Consider the following 23,524-nt stretch of genomic DNA (forward strand, 5'->3'; position numbering starts at 1 on the left):
GACTGGCTGTTTGACGATACTGCCCCCTTTTGGACACAGATATTCTGACTCTATAATGTCAGAACCAAAAACCGTTAGATTTAGCGTTTTTTATTTTCTGTGGTCGATCTCTAAGCCTCTGCATGATTTTAGTGAATCACCGCCGTCCATACGCTTCTTGTTTTATTATATGGATACTGCGCTCTGCGTTAGAAATCATCATCATATCAGCCGAAGGACATCCACTGCATGACATAGGCCTTTTGTAGAGACTTCCAAATATCACGATCCTGAGCCGCCTGCATCCAGCGAAACTCTGCGACTAGCTGGATGTCGTCAGTCCACCTCGTAGGGTGTTGACCAACACTGCACTAGTGCGTGGTCACCATTCCAGCACCTTGGGATCCCAACTTTAGTAATAGGATAAGATTAATATAGTGTGTTCTGAATAGGCAACAATGAAAAACGTCGAGCTTGTGTTAGCAATAATATTTGACTACAACAGAAAACTTAAAGAAAACTTAAATGAACTTGTCCTAAACTTATACTTTGAGTTATGATACACTCGTATTGTTTTTATCATCACATATATTACGAGTATGTGTGATATTGAAGAGTGAGAACTTCTGGCACAGGTACCGTCATGCTCAGAAGAAGAATTCAATAATGCTATTGATAAAAACTTGTGCTATCACATCACACTATATAATCACATTATAAAGGCGAAAGTTTGTGTATGTGTGTAAGTATGTTTGTTCCTCCTTTACGCTGCGGCTGCTAAAGAAATTTGGCAGAAATTTGGAATAGAAATAGATTTACTCTGGATTAACACATAGGCTACTATTCATCCCGGAAAAATCCACGGTTGCCGCGGGATTTGTGAAAAACTCAATTCCACGCGGACAAAGTCACGTTAGTCAAGTGCTAGTTGATAAATATATTGATAAAAGCTTATGTTTAAGCAATAAAAATTATCATAAAAATTAGTGAAAGAAACTAAAACTACGGCAAGGAAGATGATAAATATTAACAAATCATATTCACCTAACCTAAAAGTTATGTACTCATTTTTAAGACAAGTATTAAACACTAAAACAAAAATAAAACAAGTACTTGGAAAGGGTATAAATTCAAGCGACAAACTTACCACTGAATATTATAGAAAAAGTATATATAACAACAGAATATTATATTTCCTTGTTGTGTGTTATATACAGGAGGGTGGGTCAACTTGGGAATTATTTATGATATCTGAATTTGCTCAAGCCTCAGGTCGTCGACCCTCCACTACAGTTGTACTGTGAAACGATGTTGAACAGAAACGATTTAACCAAATCGGCTTGCAGATTATTTGACCAAGTACATTATAAAATATATCCGCAACAATTAAAAGTCGTCGTCACTAGTAGAAAAAACTGCTGCTTTTAACTAAAAATTATGATTGTATGAACAGTTTAATTTTACTATAGATTATTACACACGCGACAACCTTGCAGAACTGTGTCAGTGCCTATGGATTTTGGCCTACATCGTGGTCACGGTACAGTTATGTATAAAAGTAGGAATAAACTATAAAGCCTTTTATATCAATGCTTGTATTACTAAATCGTCTCTGTACCGCAAGGATGTTTTTGTGTTTCAATAAAATAAGTTTCGTATTCGTGTTTGCGTTTTCCCCCCAGACACTTTCTGTCTGACAATCTGATCAAAGAGATGAAGTTTTATACAGATCCACTAATCAGACGTAATAATCCGAACATCATAATCACTGACTGAATTTTGTTAGGCAACTATCATCATCATCATCATCTTTACAACCCATATTTGGCTCACTGTTGAGCATGAGTGTCCTCTCAAAATGAGAGCGGTTAGGCTAAAGTAGTCACCACGCTGGCCTAATTTAAATTGACAGATTTCACACAGTTAGAGAATTAAAAAATTCTGATGTATGCAGATTTCCTCACGATGTTTTTCCTTTACCATTTGTAACTCGTGCTATTTAATTTCTTTTTTAATTAACCTAACTCAATTGGCAACATATTTAATTTGATATTAAAAAAAACTTTTCACCCGGTAGACAGTTAGGTGAAACTCAAGTTATATACGGAATCTTATTAGACTTGTAGATGTGTGAAGATAGCTTAAGAAGTCGCTAATCGAGATTCCATAAAATTGCACACAATGCAAGAGCGTATTGCGAAGCGTGTAATCTCCATTACATGGCTCAGAAGTTACGCTTGCACGCGCTGTGCTGTGGTTTAAGGTTAAGCCTACGAGAATCCTCTTATTTTAAAGACTAGCGGAGGCTCGCGACTTCGTTCATGTAAAATTTTGATTTTATCAAAACTTAAGTTGCTTTCGTATTCTCTCAATTAATTCAGTAAAAAACGCAAACACACAGAAAGGATAGTTGAAAATTTTCTTTTTTGGTGTATTGCAATATATTGATGCAAATATACTATATTTTAATTACACTGAAAGAAAAATTTGTCTTGGGTAAACTTTAGCATAGCCAATAAGTATTAACTCTGCCTTGTATTTTGTTTTCCTTATTTTTAATTATAGTATTATAATGAACGCTGACAAAGCTCAGATGTATATTTAGCCAAGTGCTCCAGGATATTCCATCGTTAGATTCGATTATTTTAAACTTATCTCCAATTATATTAAGTAAACAGCAATGTCGTGGAACAAAGAAATATAGAAGATAGGTAGGTACTTACTCCTTGTCCATAAAGCGGTGATTCCCCTTTGAACTAAAATAGGACAATAAGTGATCTTAAATTATGTCAAGCGACACGCCTAAGAGTAGACATAAAGGTCAGTATTTCATGGAAGCAGCAATTCAATAAATCTTCGAACCAGATTTTGTGCATTATACTACATTAATTACTATCTAAGTTGTAACTACAATAATTAGTATCCAAGTTAGTACTAATTACAAGATTAGGTATTGTGCTGGTAAACATAGTTTAGTTTTTATTAACTAATGTTAACTTGTTATATGGATGACTAAATATAGCGCAGTGGAGGGCGTGGATTCGAATCAATTCCGGGGCATGAACCTCTAGCTTTTCAGTCATGTGCATTTTAAGAAATTAAATATCACGTGTCTCAAACGATGAAGGAAAAAAGTCGTGAGGCAACCTGCATACCAAAGAATTTTCTTAATGGAAGGTGTATGAAGTCTACCAATTCGCATTTGGTCAGCGTAGTGGACTAAGGCCTAACCACTGTCATTATAAGAGAAGACTCGTGCTCAAAAGTGAGCCGAATATGGGTTGTTAATGGTGGTAGTGGTGGTGGTGAATATAATCTCCTTATGTATTTAATTTTAATATGCGGAAAGTTGACAGTTATCTTACAGTAACATTTTATTGAAGCTGTATTGGAGTATTATTAAATATGTCACTATTCATTTATGATTATTCATGCACAATAAAGGACTTAATGTTTAGAAAAATATGTCTCCTTAGTGATTGCCTTTCGTTTAATGATGATAAAGAATGGTGAGAAAGTAAATAATATAAATGAAGCTATTAATCTGTCCAATAAAGAAGTTACTAAAAACCAGTGATATTAATATTGTTTAGCAAAAATTTAAATGAATATTGACATATTTGACCCAGTGGTCCGGCCTTTTAGCAGACATTGCGTAAAGAGTCCCCCCTCAAAGGGTGGGGCGCCGTTAGCTTCTCCTATATCTCTTAGCGTCTCGCCGCCTGAGACATGCACGGAAGCGCCGCCCTGTCTGGCAAGGACTTGGCAACTGGCTGTTTCTTCAGACAAATCGGCTACGCGTAAACTAGTTTGCAATAAAATACTTTTTAGGGTTTAATAGGTTTATTGACACAGTTTCACCGCTACCAGAAACTTATGGTACAATTTTTAAATGTACTTATTGAATAGAGGTAAATTTCTTCATCAGCAATAACAAAAATTCAAGTATTTTTTGAGGTTTTTTTATTGTTATAACAGTCAATTTGATGATCTTTTCGTAATTAAACTCTTGAAGGCAGTGGCGTGCACTTCATAGATGCAAAAAAACACTGCCTACTGGAATTTCCCAATTTTACTTTATAGAGCATAAACTACTTAGAAAGCTTAGGCACGCCACTGCTGGTATTTCGTTTTATTAGCAATGTAAATATGAAATCACACAAATATAAAATTTAAAGAATCAAAAACGTATAATTTATAGGTGCAAATTTTAATCCATCCAAAATATTGAAGAATTTAATAACCTTATCCAGATAAAACGTATCATGAATGAATCGATGAATTGAAATTTCACTGAAAACCGATCTGGCGATAGGTACCTATTTGCGAGTGATGGATTTTGTATAGATACTTTCATAACGTTGCCCATAAGCTTTTTTTAAGGCATATTTATGATTGCAATAGTTGCCAAATAATCTGGAAATAAAGTCAAGTTGTGTTTTCCAATCCTAAAAATATTATAAATGCGAAAGTTTGTTACTCTTTAACGCCGCAACTACTGAACCAATTTCGCTGAAATTTAAAACGAAGATAGAATACCATTTTTTAACGTGGGGAAATCCTCATGGATATCTTCTCGCAAATAGCATTTAAACTGCGTTTTTAGATTGGCTTTAGCTGAAAACCGAAGACAGGAGCTTTTTTTAGACCCCTCATTATCATAATTATCAGTCTATTTGAACGGCTCATTATATTGATTTTCCTCCCTCTTTATAGGAGAGAGGATATGAAGCGTAGACCCACCTTGCTGCTCAACGTGGGTTGGTGGACTTAGGGTGATCATGTTGAATTCATTAACAATCACTATCAGATGACAACTTAACGTGCTCTACCAAGCATGGGGTAATACCACCTACCTGTAACACCAACTGTAGATCTCCGGGCTGAGAATTTGAACTGAAAGTTTTTAGATGAAAGAAAAAGTGTCGCATAACCCAATCCATGGAACCCCGCACTTCGCTAACCGAAACCACACTAGCTTGTTTTGAAAACTTAAGTATATTAATTTAAGTAAGTCTATTAATAATTTATACTAAATTTGTTCCATAATTTATATAAAAAATAATGCCAAGGAGTTGTCTGCCATGAACATTTATTTATTCATTTATTTATTTAAGTTACATTTCTATTATAATATATATCACATGTCATAGATAAAATGTCACAATTATTACAAATTGAACCCTATGACCTATAACGTGGTGTTGTAACTACAAACTATAAGTAAATTAATCTAACTTAACATAAGCAGAGAGGCGGATTTATTGATTTTCGGTCAAAAAGTCATTTATTTTATAATATACTTTTTCAAGCAAAAGTTTTATAATATTGTTAAAAACTCATTAATGTTTTCTTTTTCCTTAATGCTTTGCGGTAATTTATTATATATACAGCTCTTTCCCATGCGTAATCGCTATTCCAGTACCTACTTCCATCGGCTACTCGAACTAAAACTGCGAAACATTAAATTATTATTAGACAAACTTTAAAAAAGTTACATAAAGGCTGAGGTTGTAGGGCACAGACGGAGGTTGACGCATGCGCGAAGCGTGCGACCGACTGCGGGCAAGAGCGTTGCGGTAGACGACCACTGTTGCCTTGCCTCACTCGCCGAAGATATCCAAACTTGAGGCAAACTAATTACAAAAGTAGGGTGTGGCTAGTACGTACCAATTAGCCTCCACAACTGCTAACCTCACCTGCTTGTAGTGCACCCTGCAGATGGACTGATGAGGCTCTGGCGATTGATGACTGGTTGTATATCCATTCCCAAAGGGCTTTAAATGGCTCAGGCTGGTGTCGGGCAGCAGCGACTGCGCTGACCAACCCATATGCCCAGCGTGATCACTGTTTAGTGCTGTACATAACTTAATTATTGACCGTACAAACAGATTTTGATGTTTGGAAGTCTTTACAAAAGGCCTATGTCCTGCAGTGGAGACCATCGGCTGATATGATTAAGATGAATTACAAACGTATCAATAATACATGAGATAAACTTGTCAACCAGCACCGTAACCACATATTACAAGACTATTAATTTATACTGATAACAAACAGCCCCCCTAGCTAAGTGGCACGTCGATTCTCTTTCTACGATCGCTAATGCTTCGAAAACTAGAAAGATGTATGGGAATGACATTTGCTATCGGCAGATCACGTGATCAAGATCTGTCGTTCCCATACATTTTTCTAGTTTTCGTAGCGTTAGCTATCGTAGAAAGAGAATCGACGTGCCACCTGGCTAGGCAGATTAGATAACAAACATGTTGTTCGTCATATACTGTGTGCGCTGTAGCATGGTGTGGATGACAGTTTCCTCGTTACGTTCATAATACGTACTATTATCTTTAATCGCGGCACACTTTCAAGAGTGAAATGAACTGTCACCCGCTTCATGCTACAACGCGCGAGCTGTAATTACGCTGAAAGGTTGAAAGTCACAGAGATAATTTCCGGCCACTGTGTCCCTTTTGTGTACCTGTCAGCTATTTAATTTTAACACTTTCAAGGTAATTGAATGGGTAATTGAATAGGCAAGAACATCTAATCTTAGACCTCAGCATTTGATTTCCACTGTTTCCGCGGTTTTACACGCGTTGCTCCCGTTCCTATGAAAATACGGGGATAAACCACGGCACTCATAGATAACGTGGCTTTTCAGTGGTAAAAGAAGTTTCAGTTGAGGCGTAGCCTCTTATATGTACTTGTATATACTTGATAATTTACTGGAAACCTTATCCTTCAGAAAGGTGCAAACAATGCTGTTTGAATGGCAATAGTTCTTCTACGGACGATTCTCGCATCATTTTTAGAATTGATGATTTATAAATAAAAAGTTATATATTTGCAGCCACAGCGGAAAACATATTTTACATTTTTGTATTTTTTATCAAAATATCAGCCATGTAGAAACAAGGCCAATATTATCCTTACCCTTCCAACAAAGCGAAAGACTTAGGTTAATATAGGTATCCTTTCGAATAGCTCGTATTATGAATATTAACTAAATTAAACTAAACTAAACGATTATAAACGAGTATATGATATTGGGCAAAAAGGCAGAAATGACCGTATTCGAATAAGAGTCCGATTCAGTTAAACGTAGTGCTCATGTACATAATATATTTTAAAACAAATATCTAATCCCTGAATTAATCCGATAGACTACTAAGTACATCGGGACTTCTTATCCGCACTTAATAAGCACTAATTACGCTGACTTACCAACTCGAAGGATTTTTATTGAAAAAAAATCATTCAATTTATGTACATAATATATTTTAAAACAAATATCTAATCCCTGAATTAATCCGATAGACATCGGGACTTCTTATCCGCACTTAATAAGCACTAACCACGCTGACTTCCCAACTCGAAGGATTTTTATTGAAAAAAATCATTCAATTTATGTTTGACATTACTTGAGGGAAAAGAAAATCATTATTTATGCGGAAACTTTACATGAATTTTACATCTTAATAATATTAACATGTTATTAAATATATAAAAAACGTTCCACGATACTAAATTAGATAATTGTAACAAGGGAACGTGGTACGTTCCAATTGGTCAAAAACCTAGAAGGTTTGATTCAAATAAATTATTAACATGTTCGTATTGAGTCAAATTTGCATCGTTATGTTCGTATGATTTGTTGTCATTTTAAGAATAACCTATATACATCTGTCTTAGAAGAGTTTACAGCACTTTACATCTAGATTTAGCAGTATATTTTCTACTGGATTTTCATGAAATAAGTTAATACTTGGAAGCCGCTCCTGCGGATTTTCATTAGGCTACAGTTGCAACATTGTGTGTGTAACTAAAACAATGTTATGCGTAAGTAGGGTTGCGTAATGTGTCCAAACTTAAAGGATTTGTAGTTTGTGATTTTAGTAGTTATAACCGGCTATTGTGAGGCTAAACTTCTTGGTAACATATTCGCATTGTTATTTGATTGACATGCGTACCAATTCGGTTTAATAGGGATGATGACAGTTTTTAAAATTGTATATAAATTAACAGTATACTAATAGTAAAGCAATTTTGTAAAAGTAACAGGGTATCTGCGATCATTACTTTCGGAGCTACAGGGATTTAAAGAGTCAGATTTGCGGCGCTGCCGCGGATCCCTGAAAAACGCCCCATACAAAATGGCTCGAACTAATAACGTCATAGCCAATGTAATGATCGTTAGATTTGTATGCGCGTTCAAAAAAAATTACTAATATCTTTGTTATTTGTGCGTTTATGCTTATAGTTCATATATTAAAAAATGTCACATTTAATGTAAGGAAGCTAAAACTGTATGAATTTTCATCTAATTACGATAAAATATTTTTAATAGATTTTGAAATTTTATAATCTCATTTATTTTGCAAATATCCAGACAATCTTTGCTTTTTATGTATAAATTAGTTAATATTGACCCTATTTACCCGAATGTATCATAAAAATCAATATATTCAAACCTAGTCATCATCCCCATTATGATTAATTTATTAATCGAGATTGAGGTTATTTGTTTAAGTGAAATACGAAATTTAATTATATTAAAGACTTGCTAGATTTTACAAGACCGAAATTTTCCGTCGGACTAATTTTAATTCGAAGAAGGTAAAGCATCAAAACAATGAAAAATTCTGTTTTTACCTTGTTTGACAAATCCAAAACGTTTAGCGTGTCGATATGGTGCTGCGTAGATAAATAAATAAATAAAATAATAAATAAATAAGTCTAGATATACTCTTCTATCTGTATTCCCTTCCGCTTGTGACCCTAGTAGTGTGTCTACCTAGTCTGGCAAGTTCGTTGATGACACTCCCATGATATGTGGGCGACGGGGGGAAAGACTGCGGGGAATCTGCAAAAAAGGTGCATCAGAGCGTGTAGCGGTTTTTCATCGCTACACGCTCTCCGGCCCGCCCGGCCATCGGAAGTGTTACGAACGAAGTTGCCAAGCTGTAAACGTGTTTTGGTAATTAAAACATTACAAATATGATATTTGAGTTTCACCGCCGAAAAAATCTGACTTCTACCACCCTCTACAGCAATTACAATCCTGCACTAGCTGCTTTTCTTTAATAACAAAAAAAAAAAGATTTGAAATAGTATTTTATTAAAATGATGTTATTTCTTAACATAAATGACAAGTACAGCTTTTAGTTTTCAGTGACCCAGTTTCAGCAGCGCGATGTATGTCATCGTAAGCACGCTCGTGAGCGTTCTTTAATTTTTAATAAACACTAACTGCACCTCTTTTTTTAACTATATCTTTTTTAATATCTATTTTTTTAGGTAGACTACATAGATATACAGGTTCGGGTGTACTGTTCTATAACAAGATCCCCAAGACTGTGATGGACCTGCCAATGCATAGCTTTAAGCAATGTGTTCAAATAAAAAAAAATCAAAAATCATTTATTTCAAGTAGGCTCAGTTTACAAGCACTTTTGACACGTCAGTTGAGTATTTGTAAAGATTCTACCACCGGTTTGGAAGTACAAACGAAAAGGAGATTTAAACCCACGTCTTACTAGACACGGGCATAAGTTAGTTATTTCTGCATATCGTCTCCAAAGATTAAAAAAATCTTTTGTAGGTTTGAGTGTACTCTTCTATAATAAGATCCCCAAGACTGTGATGGACCTGCCAATGCATAGCTTTGAGCAATGTGTTAAAAAACATTTGCTCAGTCGAGGTTACTACACCATCGATGTGTTCCTTAATGATAAAGATGCTTGGATGCCGTTGGATCAGCTTCTACCTTCACACAGGAAGTAAAACTATAAGAAATTGTAATGTTGTCATCAATTGTAAATTACAATGTTGTATGATTTTATAAAAAGAGCAACTGTTGAGTTTCTTGCCGGTTTCTTCTCAGCAAAATCTGCCTTCAGAACCGGTGGTAGAATCTTAACAAACAGTCAACTGACGTATCAAAAGTGCTTGTCTGAGCCTCCTTATTTTTTAGGTAAAGACAAAAAACAAAACTACAATAAGTACCTACTTCCTCCTCCTTGCGTCGTATTCCTCATTACTGAGGATCGTGACCCCTAACCCAAGCTTGCTTCTTGAGGATGTCGCGTCATGTGGCTCGGCTTATCACGACTTGCAGAGCCTCGTGTACCTTGGTGTCGAGAGCGACGCGGATTTGGTCTGACCAACGCATCGGGCTGCGTCCTCTTAGCCTTTCCTTCCACTTACCCAGTGATCACTAGTGTCAATAAACCAATTATTTTTTAGTATTTTCCGAAACTAAATAGGGGTAGGGGTGTAGGGGTAGGTTAGGGGTAGGGTAGGTAGAGAAGAAGCGCTCATAAGTCAAAGCGAAGCTACGCGAGTATTCTTCAAAGTTATGTTACACTTTCTTGGTAATCACAAGTATTACGTCCTAATTCGAAACAGGTAGTCCTTGAAAAAATTAAAAACATCTGACGAATAGCTCTGCTGATTTAAGTGGGAACCGTCGCATTATAACGGAGCATCAATTTGCAGGCTGCGCTCGCTAATAATGTGCAATTAGTGCTGCCAGCTATACTCGTAATTAGGGCGAGGGATTTCTCGACTGATAGGAGTGTACTGACACGTCATTCGGTCTGATTTTACATAGTATTACTAGCCAATGCCCTGCGGTTTTATCCACATAGTTCCCGTTACCGTGAGAATCTATACTTACTCGTAGTTATAATAAATCTGTAACAGTTCTGTACATTGAACATAATTTGAAAAATCGTATTGGTGGGCATTGTTAATCGACACTGAAGCAAAAATATATATTTTTTCATTTTTTGTCTGCCTGTCCGTGTTTTTGTTGACCAGGCATCACGCTGAAACTATTGAATGAAATTAAATAAAACTTAGCACGATTTTAGACCATAATATGAAGAAGGTTAAAGGATACTTTTTGTTGCAAAAATAAAATCACAAAGGGGCGAAATAGGGGTTGAATGTCTTTGGCAAAAATATTTTCAAAATCGGTTTAGTAGATCCAGCAATTGCTCCAACAACACCACAAACTTTATCTCAAATATTAGTATAGACTAGCGGACGCCTGCGACTCTGTTCGCATGAAATTCTGTTATTTACGAATCCCGAGACAACCATGGATTATTTCGAGATAAAAAGTAGCCTAATATTCTGTAAATTGTGAAGTAAGTTAAGTTGGCAGGTACTAAATAAAAATATATGGTTAATACATTTACATCAAGTATTGACTATGCAATTAGGTACTTTCCGAAGCTGGATCTGGTAATATTCATAAAAATAATATCTTTATCATTGGCTATGTAGGGTAAGGTTGCCTAAAGTCGTACCCTGGTAATTTGACAGTCAATATTATTTTCTTTGAGACGACTCAATAATATGGACACTATTATTAGCTACCCATGTCTTGCGTCCCTCAAACTAAAGTATTTGTTTTAAAAGGTTTGGGGTTTTGAGCCTTATATGCCTATATGCAAAGATTATCTACTATTAGATATGTCACACGCCTACAAAATCACCGCAAAAAGTGATCCTAACTTAGCTACTCCCTCCCTCCCTTTGTGTTTACTTATTTATCCTACGAGTATATAATTTTTACAATTCTTGAACACACAACTCGACATAGTATACAATATGTAGGTACTTAATATTTGTTTAAATAACTTTCGTTGATTACAATGCTTCTAAATGAAATGAAGACAATATTAGTCACTTTTGTCCGCCTCAAACATATAAAGATAATACAAATAACATATCCCACTGAACAAATACTAAATACTCCATTTAGAATTTGTCATAACATTACTATAAATGGCTACAACACACGTTTTGCATTGTCACAGTTGGTAACGGGAACACAGGCTGTCCGCAACACAAATATTGAGTGACGTGCCATAGATAGGAAAAACATTGGGTAGGGTAGCTGGCCTATTGGTGACCTACTTAACTGCTAACAATAGCGATAAATCGGAATCGGATGATTTCATTGTCAGTGTCAACTTAATTTGTTGATTACTAGCGGTCGCATGCCACCCTCGAACACGTCAAATCCTAAGGGAATCATATATTTTTCCGTGATAAAAAGTATCTCTATCTGCCAGTGAAACTCTTATTAAAATCGGTTAAGTTGTTCCCAAGATTATACCTGGCAAACAGACGAAAATTAAAAAAGCACCATTCCTGATTCCATTGATAAAACACTTCTATAAAAATCAGTAGGTGTACTCAAAGTAATCTTTAATTACGGTTGAGTGCTTTTGTTTTAAATTGGGTCCTAACTGAAAATCAGTGCTGCATACTTATATTTTGTGTAGGAAGTATGTGGTAAAATGCTGAGTCACTTTCTGCGTGAATAATTAAGCTATGGAATAATTTAGAATTTAAGAATGTAATATGTGGCATTACTTAAAAATAAAATTTTTTCCTTCTTTCTTCTTTATATCGTGTAACTATAAACACTAGAGAAAACACGCTTATTTTGAAATCACAGATATACACTTGAATTTCATTTATGTGTATTGAAAATCGATTAGTCGTGCGGTGTGTAATTGAAACCCTGACCCTTCGAACTTTAATATACTTTGACACAACGTTCCCCTAGCATATCTCCACCTTAAGTTATCGAGCACTTGCCATTGCTACCGCACCTGTACAAATAGAACCTACACTACAACCTTTCTTGATGAGTACTGTTTACCAACAAACAAATTAAAAACGAGGTTATAAATCACTAGTCATTTCACACCTAATAATAATTATAATTATTTTGTTCTTAAATTAATTAAAATAAATTTGATTAATAAGCTTAGAACAATTAGTTAAGGTTAATATATTTCATATAACATTTTATAAACAAACTATACATAATTTAAAATAAATAAGTTATGAAATGACATGCGTTTTCTACCTTCATTGTTGGTAATCAGTACTCATCAAGAAAGGCTGTAGTATAGCATTTTTTTCTGGACAACTGGACGACTGGAAGGTCAACGGGATTACCACGATAAAGCGTTGCGTTTATGTCTACACTAATATTATGAAGCGGAAAAATATTTGTATTTAATTTTTGTAACGAAAAACTCAAAAAGTTATATGCATTTATCACGTGTCTCAAACGACGAAGGAAACCTGAGAATTTTCTTAATTCTCTACGTGTGTAAAGTCTGCCAATCCGCATTGGGCCGCGTGGTGGACTATTGGCCTAACCCCTCTCATTCTGAGAGGAGACTCAAAAGCTACTGGACTGATTTAAAAAACTCTTTCATTAATAGAAAGTTACATTAAAAGGGAGTAGCATATAATGTTTTCCCGTTTTCCCTGGGAATGGGAATTACGCAGGTGAAACTGCGAGGTTATATATGTGGAGATTACAATACAGATAATGATGTGTTTTAGTATGAGAAGTACTTACTTAACTTGCGTAATACGTTGGCCACGTCTCATTTATCGTACACTAAGTGGCTGGCGCTGTTGCTACTTGCTGAATATGCTCGAACTCTTAGACGTCGTAAATATTCAGCCCCTGTAGCCAAGTGGCACGTCAATTCTTTTTCTACGATCGCAAACGCTTCGAAAACTAGAAAAATGTATGGGAATGACAGATTTTGATCACGTGACCTGTCGACAGCAAATGTCATTCCTACACATTTTTCTAATTTTCAAAGCGTTTGCGATCGTAGAAAGACGACCGACGTGCCGTGCACGGACAGAAAATTATTATGACGTCAAATTTTTAAAAAACCCCGAATGTCATGATTAATTACACTTTCGATCAAGTCATCAATCTCTCGTTCAGTGCGCTTTTTTGAGACCCTAATCGAGTATATTTGCAGACACTCGGTTATGCTTCCCCACTTTAACTCCCCAGAACGTATAAACAACTCAACCGACTTTCATCAAACATGTCTAAAACCAGTCGCACATAAATCACCTTTCATACGAAATAAACTAAATTGAAATCGCTTCATCCGTTCGGGAGCTATGGTGCTACTAGAAACAGACTGTCAGCTAGACAGACAGACACGTCAAACTCATAACACCCCTCTTTTTGCTTCGGGGGTTAATTAATATGGTGTCTGATAAACTAATCCATTCGTCGGGTGACTCAAAAGCTGGCGCTTACTTGGCCCTTGGCTTGGCTTTTAAAGGAAAGGGTACCTTGTCTAAGGGTGAATCGTTAGCCTATATTTTTACTGAATTACAGAAATGTAACGAAATTATCATTATCGAGTATATTTTGAAAAATAACCCTGATTCCTCTTTGCGTCGATAGTTCGGTACGTTACGTCATGTAAAACTTGAAATTATAGATCTTTTAAATTGGATGATATTAAAGAATATTGGTACTAATCGTGTAGAAAAATTGTACCTTCTATGTAACTCCTGAATAATAATTCAAAGTTCAATCGATCCGAGTGTCACGCGATTAATTACTTAGGGTCAAAGGTCACGAAGTATTGGGTTTTACAAGTTCCTCGAGAATGGTTTGCTTGCCGATAAGAAAGGTTCAGCAATAAACTGGGTCGAGTGTAAAGGAAGAAATACGAGAAATATACGCGTAGGTACCCAAATACAATTATGTTACCGGCAATATGTATAATTCAGGTATTCTATACAATGTCTAGGCAATGTATAAATTACCTGGGGCGTCCTGGCAATGTATAAAATTAAGAAGATTATGAATATGATTGTTGAATGTATACATTACCTAGTTAAGCTATAATATATTGCCTACGGATTGTATAGATCTGATAGACTGGTCCACAGGCAATGTATAAAATAATAGACTTTGATAATTTTGGTATCAAAGAATTGTATAACTATAACGGTTTTATATTATATAATTATTACTCTCAATACGAACATTTACACTTTTATTCAGATTAAGATAGCAAGTATTTTTTCAAGACTCAAGTATTTAAAAGTGGCTACGCAAAATATACCTAGGAAAAGTATAAAATTAATAATATTTACTAAGTTTTCAACAAGTTTTAGGTATTTTAGAATTTAAACTATCGTGAGTGTTATTCATATTAATTGATTATGAAACACGGCTAAAACTCACGTGATATTACGTCGAAACTAGTAGTTGTAGATATTTTCGAAACTAGTCGGGCATACTCCGACGTAATATCACGTGAGTTTTAGCCGTGTTTCATAATCAATTAATAAGTTTTAGGTACCTAAGTATTTTATACATTGCCTAGGCATTATATAGAATTGCCGGACTATACACATTGCCGGTAACATATATTGACACTAGCAGAGCTACCCGTAGTATAAAGGTGAATAACTATATTAAGGGCGCAATATTGTAGCTCATGTGCTTTTTATCTCATGGTCATGAATAATTCACTTTCTTGAGACATTATTTGGCAATTCCAGAGAGAATATAAAAAAGACGGTTTTTATATAAACTAGATACTAGTGAACGCTCACAACTTCGTACGCCTGAAATTGCCACACCAAGCCGTAGCAGCGTGGTGGGTCTAAATTCTATATCCCTCCTCCCACAATGAGAAAAGCCTAGCCCTGTAGTGAGCTGTTAAAATATGCCGATGATTGGAAACATGTATACATACAGACACACGCATTGGATACTCGTTATCTCAATACCTCATGCATGAGCACGTAATGCGTACTCTAAGGGCGGTTCCACACTGCACCCGATTCTAGTCCTTGAAAATTACGTTCCGAAATGTTCAATTATGTTCATTATTTATTACTGTTTTTATTGAAGAAGAATACAATAGGGAACTTAAGCTAACTTATTCTAATAACTATACAAATCATGCCCACGTTAAATACTAGCTGATCCTTTGAGCAAAAAATGAATCAGCTGTTACCAGTCGATGCAACTAGTAGTAGAGAAATAATTCGGAGATTTTTTTTGGCACTGCGACTCCATGCCCCAAGGGTCTCCACGTTAAAAGGAACAAATATAACTCTCGGTCAGAGAATCATACTTGTACCACTTACTGGTTTAGTAAGGTGATTGTAAACTAAAATATCTAAACGAACGAGTTAACATTTGTTGATATCCTAACGCAGAGGTAGCGCGCTCCCTCTCTCCCCTAAATACTTCTCGGTCTGTGACATGATGGCGGAAAGGAAAGACGTACAAAAAGATCTCTGTGAGTTTTATTATGGTATACGCACTAAATCCAACTTCCGTTATCGGATTTCTTTCGTCATCCATGAGAATACCTTGGACGTGCGTCGGATTCAAATCGGATTTATCCTATAGAGCTCGATAACAGGGCGGTTGTCAAAGTTGTCCTTCAATACCAACGATATTTATACTAGAGATTTGTCACTAGCGCGTCGAAACTGAGGCGGACAAATGTGGTTTATTGTCTTAATTTTATTTAGTCGCTTATTAAATGACGAATGTTACTTGAATAAATAATATACCTAAATATTGTCTACAATGTCCAGTTTTGTGTTCAGAAAGTGTAAAAACTATATATACATAAATATATAATGTAATTAAACACAAAATTGTGCATGCGTGCGCTCAGTGGAGTAAATTCGGATCACTTATTGCAGTGAATTTGTAGGCACGTAACATATGTATAGTAGAAAAATCTTTGTTCAATACCTTTAATTAAGTCCGAGTTTTTCAATCCACATTTTCACGGGTGCTATGTGTAACCGCTCTTACGCTAGAACCGCTCTTAGCATTGCATATACGTTAAAATCCATATACCATCAGAGGCCGGTCATAGCGTGGGTGCCATCGCCTACACACTCTCTGTTTTTTTTTCAATTCCGATCATAAGATTTTCTTTATTATTAAAGACCTGCATTATTTACTTGAATTTAAATATTTTTAAGAGATAACTTCACAAGGGAATATAACCGCTTGGTAACGTAACGCGTTCAGGGCTACTCTCACGCACATGGCAGCAGGTTTAAGTTTCGAACATTTTGTTTTTTTTTTGATTGAGAAATAATACTCGTACAATAAGAAACTAGGTTTAAGTTTCAAACATTTTGTTTTTTTTAATAATACAATAAGAAACATGAGCTAACTTCTCCTAATAACTGTATAAATCTTAATCCTAGAGACTATACAAATCATGCAGATGAGGAATGTTGACAAGAATACTAGCTGCATTTCCGCGCTGGACAGCCAGGCTGATCCTTTGCGCAAAAAATAAATGATCACTTTTGTTGAGTGTCCTTTTTTAATTTTTACAATTGTAACGTTCTTGTGGTCACTCATTCGTCACCAGACATGTAATAAGTTACCTTACTATGCCAAGACCATTATTATGTTATACCATGTCTCAACCTTAAAAGAAATGACGTAAACATTTATTTACTGCCATTTTCTGCCTGATGTTACTCGCTATTAAAGCGGTCAAAATAGGACTGTTAAAGAGATATACGACGCATAATAACGAATTCTGTGGCCAAATGCGCCGAAACAGATCTACATAAGAATTCTTAAGAGACCAAGATACTGGAAGGGTCGTCTTTTATGACGGAAGACAATAATTCTTACGCACATGATTCTTATTGATGAACGGTATGAATTTTCTTTACATTTTTTTTATTTGTTGACAATAGCTCTTGAAGATAAATATTTTACTATAATAAATAATAATATATAGCTCAAGTTCCTTATTGTATTTCATTATTAAAGTAGAATTATCAAGATTTTTTAAATTTTAGGATGTTGCCGGGCGGTAAGGTAGGCCTGGGAAGGAGATGGGCTTTCCCCTTTAGCCCACTGACCAGAGAGGTTAGAAAAACAAAAGATAACCCATTCATAAAGTTATATATACCTAAGTACACAAAATGGATAGACAATGTATTCCATAAGACGAGTAAAGTACCTACTGCTACCTACCTTTTCATTATAAATTACTTAGTATCGTATTCCGATTTGAAGCTAATGTTCTACTAAATAATTCAACTTCGTACGATTTGACATGGATTTGACGTACACATTAATTTTAGTACTAACATACCTAGACAGAATACATACCTAGAAGTATAGAAGTCTACACGCGTATGACGAAACGTCACGCGTAGCAAATGCTGGGTTGAAACCATTTTGACACACATTATAGTACAGGAAATCTAGGAAATATGACTAAAAGAATTACATGACTCGAGATTTTTTAACCATCGGTAGAGAGCAACCCAACAAGCTTGTCATGTAATTATTTTACAAATCTTATACGATTTTTCCTACATTTCCTGTACTATTAGTCGGTACTGCGCGTTATTTACAATTGGTCACCCCACAGTATGTTCGAGATCTTTGCGTTCCATTCTTACTTTACACTTATAATTTGGTATAGGTATCTGCATATGATTAGAAACAAACAGGAGAGCCATAATTGGATCTCGCTCCATTTTAAAATTTACTTCGGGCCGGCGCTGACTATTACTAACCGACTTCAAAAAAAGGAGGAGGTCAGAGGAATTCGACACGTGTCAAACGCGTGTGATGGTGTTTTATGGCGTGGCGTATTAATTAAAGCCGTTTCTGAAAGCACCACGGGAAAGAACAGTCTGAAAATCCTAAAACTTTATGATTTAAACTTCTTGAGTTAATGCATCACTGTGTTGGCACCGCCTTCTCAGTGATCACAAGGTTGCACAGACGCTGATTTTTTTATAGCTGACTTTGAAGTCGGTTGAATTTTTTTTATTAAATCGCATCCAGTAAGCTCTAATCTTTGTTTTGTTAAAACTAGTCGAGTATTCTACGTAACAAACATTTAATTTAAAAACTACCCGCATTCTTTAGCAATTATTTATTTAGATTTTTTGTCTGTAGAATTTAAGTCTAATTAGTATGTACACACGTGAATAATTACCTTAGTGAGTTAATTGTATTTCTCATATAAGCGAATTTAATGTAATTCTTTTGAGAAAATGAAGATCTTAAACCAGAAAAGTCTTTCCGTTTACTAATTTAAATAATGTCTTATTAATAAAACGTAGTTACAAGAATTATGTCTGAGATTTCTCCTGTTATCTCCTGCGAATTTCTCCTTTCAGTAAACAGCGTTGGTTGGCGTCGACAAGTCTGGTATTTTCCGCTTATAACGGTAATATGGAATGTATATTTATCATGCTTGTGTGACGTCACTGAACTCTGAAGAAACTAACGATCAATAGAAACGCAACAGTAGAATGTGAAAAGTCGTATCTTTCGGCAACATTTTAGCTTAGATTTATAATTGTCGTCCGTAAATTTCGTCATCATTCATCATTGAAGACCCATATTCGGCTCACTGTTGAGCACGAGTCTCCTTAACCTTAGTCCACCACCTAGAAAGAGAATCGACGTGCCTTTAGGATAGCAGGGAACTATTCAGGGCTATTGAAAGCATGTTACAACAAAAGGTCACGTAGGTCCATTGTTAAATCGGTTTTTATGGAACGCATTAGGGTGCGGCAGATTTTCTAAAATGCATGCATGCCATTAGGAAAATTCGAGGCACTTGCATTGGTCATTGTTTGAGGAATCGTGAGTACCGCTATTGAAACCAATTTTTATTTCATCGTATTTCGTAGACCACAGAGTTAACTAGCATGTTACCAGCTGATTTTAATAATCGTTACACTCCCTGCGGGGACTCCTTTCATGTCGTGAACCGCAAGTGTTATGCTCAGTGACAACACGCTCTTTATTTTTCATAACATAATTCGTCGTGGGCTCTTTCAGGTTAGATCGTAACTAAATTACATAGCTTTTTTTTATTCTTTACAAGTTAGCCCTTGATTACAATCTCACCTGATGGTAAGTGATGATGCAATCTAAGATGGAGGCGGGCTAACTTTTTGGGAGGTGGATGAAAATCCACACTCCTTTCGGTTTCTACACAACATCGTATCGGAATCGCTGGGCGGTACGTCTTTGTCGGTAGGGTGGTAACTAGCCACGGCCGAAGCCTCCCACCAGCTAGACCTGGGCCAATTAAGAAAACCTTAATCGGCCCACCCGGGGATCGAACCCAGGACCTTCGTCATTAAATCCACCGCGCATCTCACTGCGCCACGGAGGCCGTCAAAAGATTAAAGCAACAAGAACTACAAAAATAACTATATTTCTATCATCAATTTCTAGCAATAAATAACTATCAACTAATGCTGAATTTGAATAATTTACTTTACATCCATTTCATCCAATTTTACTTAAAAATATTATTGAAGTTTATGTTAACAATTTTCATAATCATTTTTAAAAGAAGAAAAAAATTAAATTAATATTTTTTTAAAAAATCGGAGTTTTTGGAATTACAGACAAAAGTTTTTAAATTTACGATAAAGTTTGGGCTTCTGTCACTCAAGCCAAGTTTTCAGGAGCATGAAGCGAGTAAATTGAAAGTTTAAATTGCCGATCAAACCTGACAGTTAATATTGAAGCGATAGTAGGTTAAGCTTTCTTAATATTTATGCTACTTTGTGCTAGCCTTTACATAATATAACGATTCACTTGCGCAAGTAACTTGCACAAATAAACATAATATTTATATGAACATAGCCCATATGCGACACAAGTATACTCGAGCAAAAATTTGCATAAGTTTTCGAATCGAAAAAAGAAACATTGTTTGAACAAAGATTAACAATATTCTTCATTAACAGTATTTTAATCATGTTTACAGTGTACTTGTGTCTAACCATTCAAGTAAATCGTTGCGCGTATGGCTATCTTAAGAACTGCTTTGCCGCTTGAATTGGGCCATTCGGAGGGTAGATGGAAAACTTAAACAAAAAGTTTCCCAATCAATATATTCATTTTTTATATTGTTGGATACTTTAAGAGAGATACTTTGTTGTAGAAATCTTTTTTTGTACTCGTAGGTACGAGATTTCCACAACAATGTAAATTGTTTCCCTAAATATATCCAATATTATAAAAAAAATGTAAGTAAACTTTTTGTTTTTGTTTGTAAAGTATTGAGAAAGTTTTTGTTTAATTTTTCTATCTACCCTTGTTTTATTATTGTAATAAAAGATGAACGTAAAACAAATCGAATAATAATTAAATACTATTTATCCGTTATATGTTACTCTTATCTGTGTATATTCATACTCTTAACTGTGTATAATATCAAAGTTATACTAATACTCGGTTGTCAGTTAACCAATTAAAGTTAGTTATTATTTATTAGTTCATGTCCAGTCCACGTCCTCCGGCTGAATATAAAGATGTATTTAGATGTATCTAGATCAAGATGGGTTGATGATGACGTAGGTGATGCTGATGAATTAATAGAATTCGTTTTGATTCCAGGCGCAGTAGAAGTGGTATCGCAGATGTTGCGCGCGCGTCTCGCCGGCAGAGAGGAGCGCGCGCGGCCTGCTCACAACGCGGCCACCACCCGGCGCGCCCTCTAGACACACAACACTGCACTATTATACGGTAAGTTACCAGTAACCACCAGGACACCCACCGTGGAAGAATTCGTCTCGTATGTTCGTGCGTCCAGATAACGGACCTTATCAACACCTCCATGGCATCGCACCGCACCGCGAGAGACCGCCGAACGGGCATCCCCTACCTCGCGAGCTCCTCCTACGTGGCCGAACCTGCAGGCGCAGACGCTTACGGCGACGAAGATAGCGACGAGATGGAAGACGCACATACCAGACATGACACAGCCCCAGCGCAGGACAGCGATAGCATCGCAGTCCGCGTTGGGCATTTCACCGGACTTGACACCGCCCCAGCGCAGGATAGCGAGTAATTGCAGTCCGCGCGGGGCACATGATTGACATCCTGGACTACTACCCGAAGGCCGAAAGGTCTCAGCCCCGAAAGGGGCTGGAAGAACATGACCGGGGGAACAAAATCCTTCGCGCCTTACCCGGGCATAGGAGGCATAGCGTCGAGGCCCGCATCCCCACCTGGATTTTTATCCGGGAGGAGATGACCTGCCTGCTGCCATTAACTCTACATACAAACTACCAGATACTACATATACGGACGGATCATACGAGGAATCGCAATCTACGCTCGGGCATAAGTCAACAACTCGACCCATAGGCCAAGATGCCTTAGTTCCGAAAGGGGATGGAACAAATCAACAAGGCAACAAGTTCCGCGGCTTACCAGGGCCTGTGTTTGATAGTGTGTGTAAAAATTACACGTGTGTGTATTGCGAATCAAAGGAGATCATTCATTTTGGGCCCTTTTTAAAAGTGCCGGCCAACGAAAAAAAATGGCACGAATCACTAGATTTAGTCATTTGATGATTAGTCATATGGCATGCTCCAAATGGCTAATTCTGACGAGTCGTGTCATTTTTTTTGTTGGCCGGCATTTTCAAAAAGAGCCCAGAAATGTATGGAGCGTGAATGATGTCCTTTATAGTTGTGTGTAGTGTACACATAATATATTTATTGTTGTTAAATATTTTCGAAGTGTGAGTTTGACTCGTCCCCCTTGAAAAACGACAATTTTGTTAGTGAATTTGGGTGCGATGCATCTCCATATCTAATTCCTCTTATTGTGTGATAGTAGGATTAATCTTGTCTTTCGACCTTTTACTGTTGGGTGTTGTCAACTCTTAGCAGATGACCCTACTGAAAATAGTAATGTGGATATATTTCAAATTCCAACATTGTTGAGAAATAACGTCTTCCTTATTAATTAATTTACGCTGTAAAGTGATCCGTGAGAGTGTTACCCAAGAGGTTAGCCCAAGCCATTTAGCGGAAAGTTTGTATGTAAAGTAGGTATGACGATCTGCAACGAGTATTAAGACCTTTAACTAATTACTCCGTTTTATGATACCTTGTGCAAGCAAATTATTTAATCTATCCTACCTATTTTTAAGGTTGATTAGAGGAATATTCTTACTAGTCGGCGCCTCGTGGTTTCACCACAGAAAGCATATGTACAAGTAGTTTCACCTCACCCGTTGCCTCGCGGTTTTGCCTCCTTAGTTCCCGTTCTCGTAAGATACGAGAATAAAATATAGCCTTTGATGCTTACCAATAACATGGCTTTCTAGTGGTGAAACGAGTTTTGCACAAAAGTCTGCAAGTCTGCAAGTGCGCACGTCTGAAAGTGGCGACAGTGACAGAAAAGTTGAGAAATAAAAGGTTACCTTGGTATGGTATCAACTTGGTAAAGCGGAGGAATAAGACATATTACTATAAGATTGCTGAAAAACGTGTAAAAGAGAACACGTGGGTAAAAGGAGTAGATGATACGAGTAAGTTGATGAATGATATATATGTATAGTATGATGATGATTTTTGACGGCCTCCGTGGCGCAGTGGTATGCGCGGTGGATTTACAAGACGGAGGTCCTGGGTTCGATCCCCGGCTGGGCAGATTAAGATTTTCTTAATTTGTCCAGGTCTGGCTGGTGGGAAGCTTCGGTCGTGGCTAGTTACCACCCTACCGGCAAAGACGTACCGCCAAGCGATTTAGCGTTCCGGTACGATGCCGTGTAGAAACCGAAAGGGTGAGGATTTTCATCCTCCTCCTAACAAGTTAGCCCGCTAACATCTTAGACTGCATCATCACTTACCATCAGGTGAGATTGTAGTCAAGGGCTAACTTGTAAAGAATAAA

General features: G+C 36.5%; 1 protein-coding gene across 1 annotated transcript in view; it reads left to right on the plus strand.

The window, feature by feature from the left end:
* LOC112055357 (uncharacterized) overlaps positions 1–23,524 on the plus strand; it is a 65,370-nt gene that overhangs the window by 38,198 nt on the left and 3,648 nt on the right. Inside the window, exon 2 of the mRNA XM_024095468.2 lies at positions 21,233–21,361. Coding sequence (XP_023951236.2) covers positions 21,233–21,361 — 129 coding nt within the window. The remainder of the gene's footprint in view (positions 1–21,232; positions 21,362–23,524) is intronic.

This window comes from Bicyclus anynana, chromosome 17 (genome assembly GCF_947172395.1).
Source record: "Bicyclus anynana chromosome 17, ilBicAnyn1.1, whole genome shotgun sequence".
NCBI lineage: Eukaryota > Metazoa > Arthropoda > Insecta > Lepidoptera > Nymphalidae > Bicyclus > Bicyclus anynana.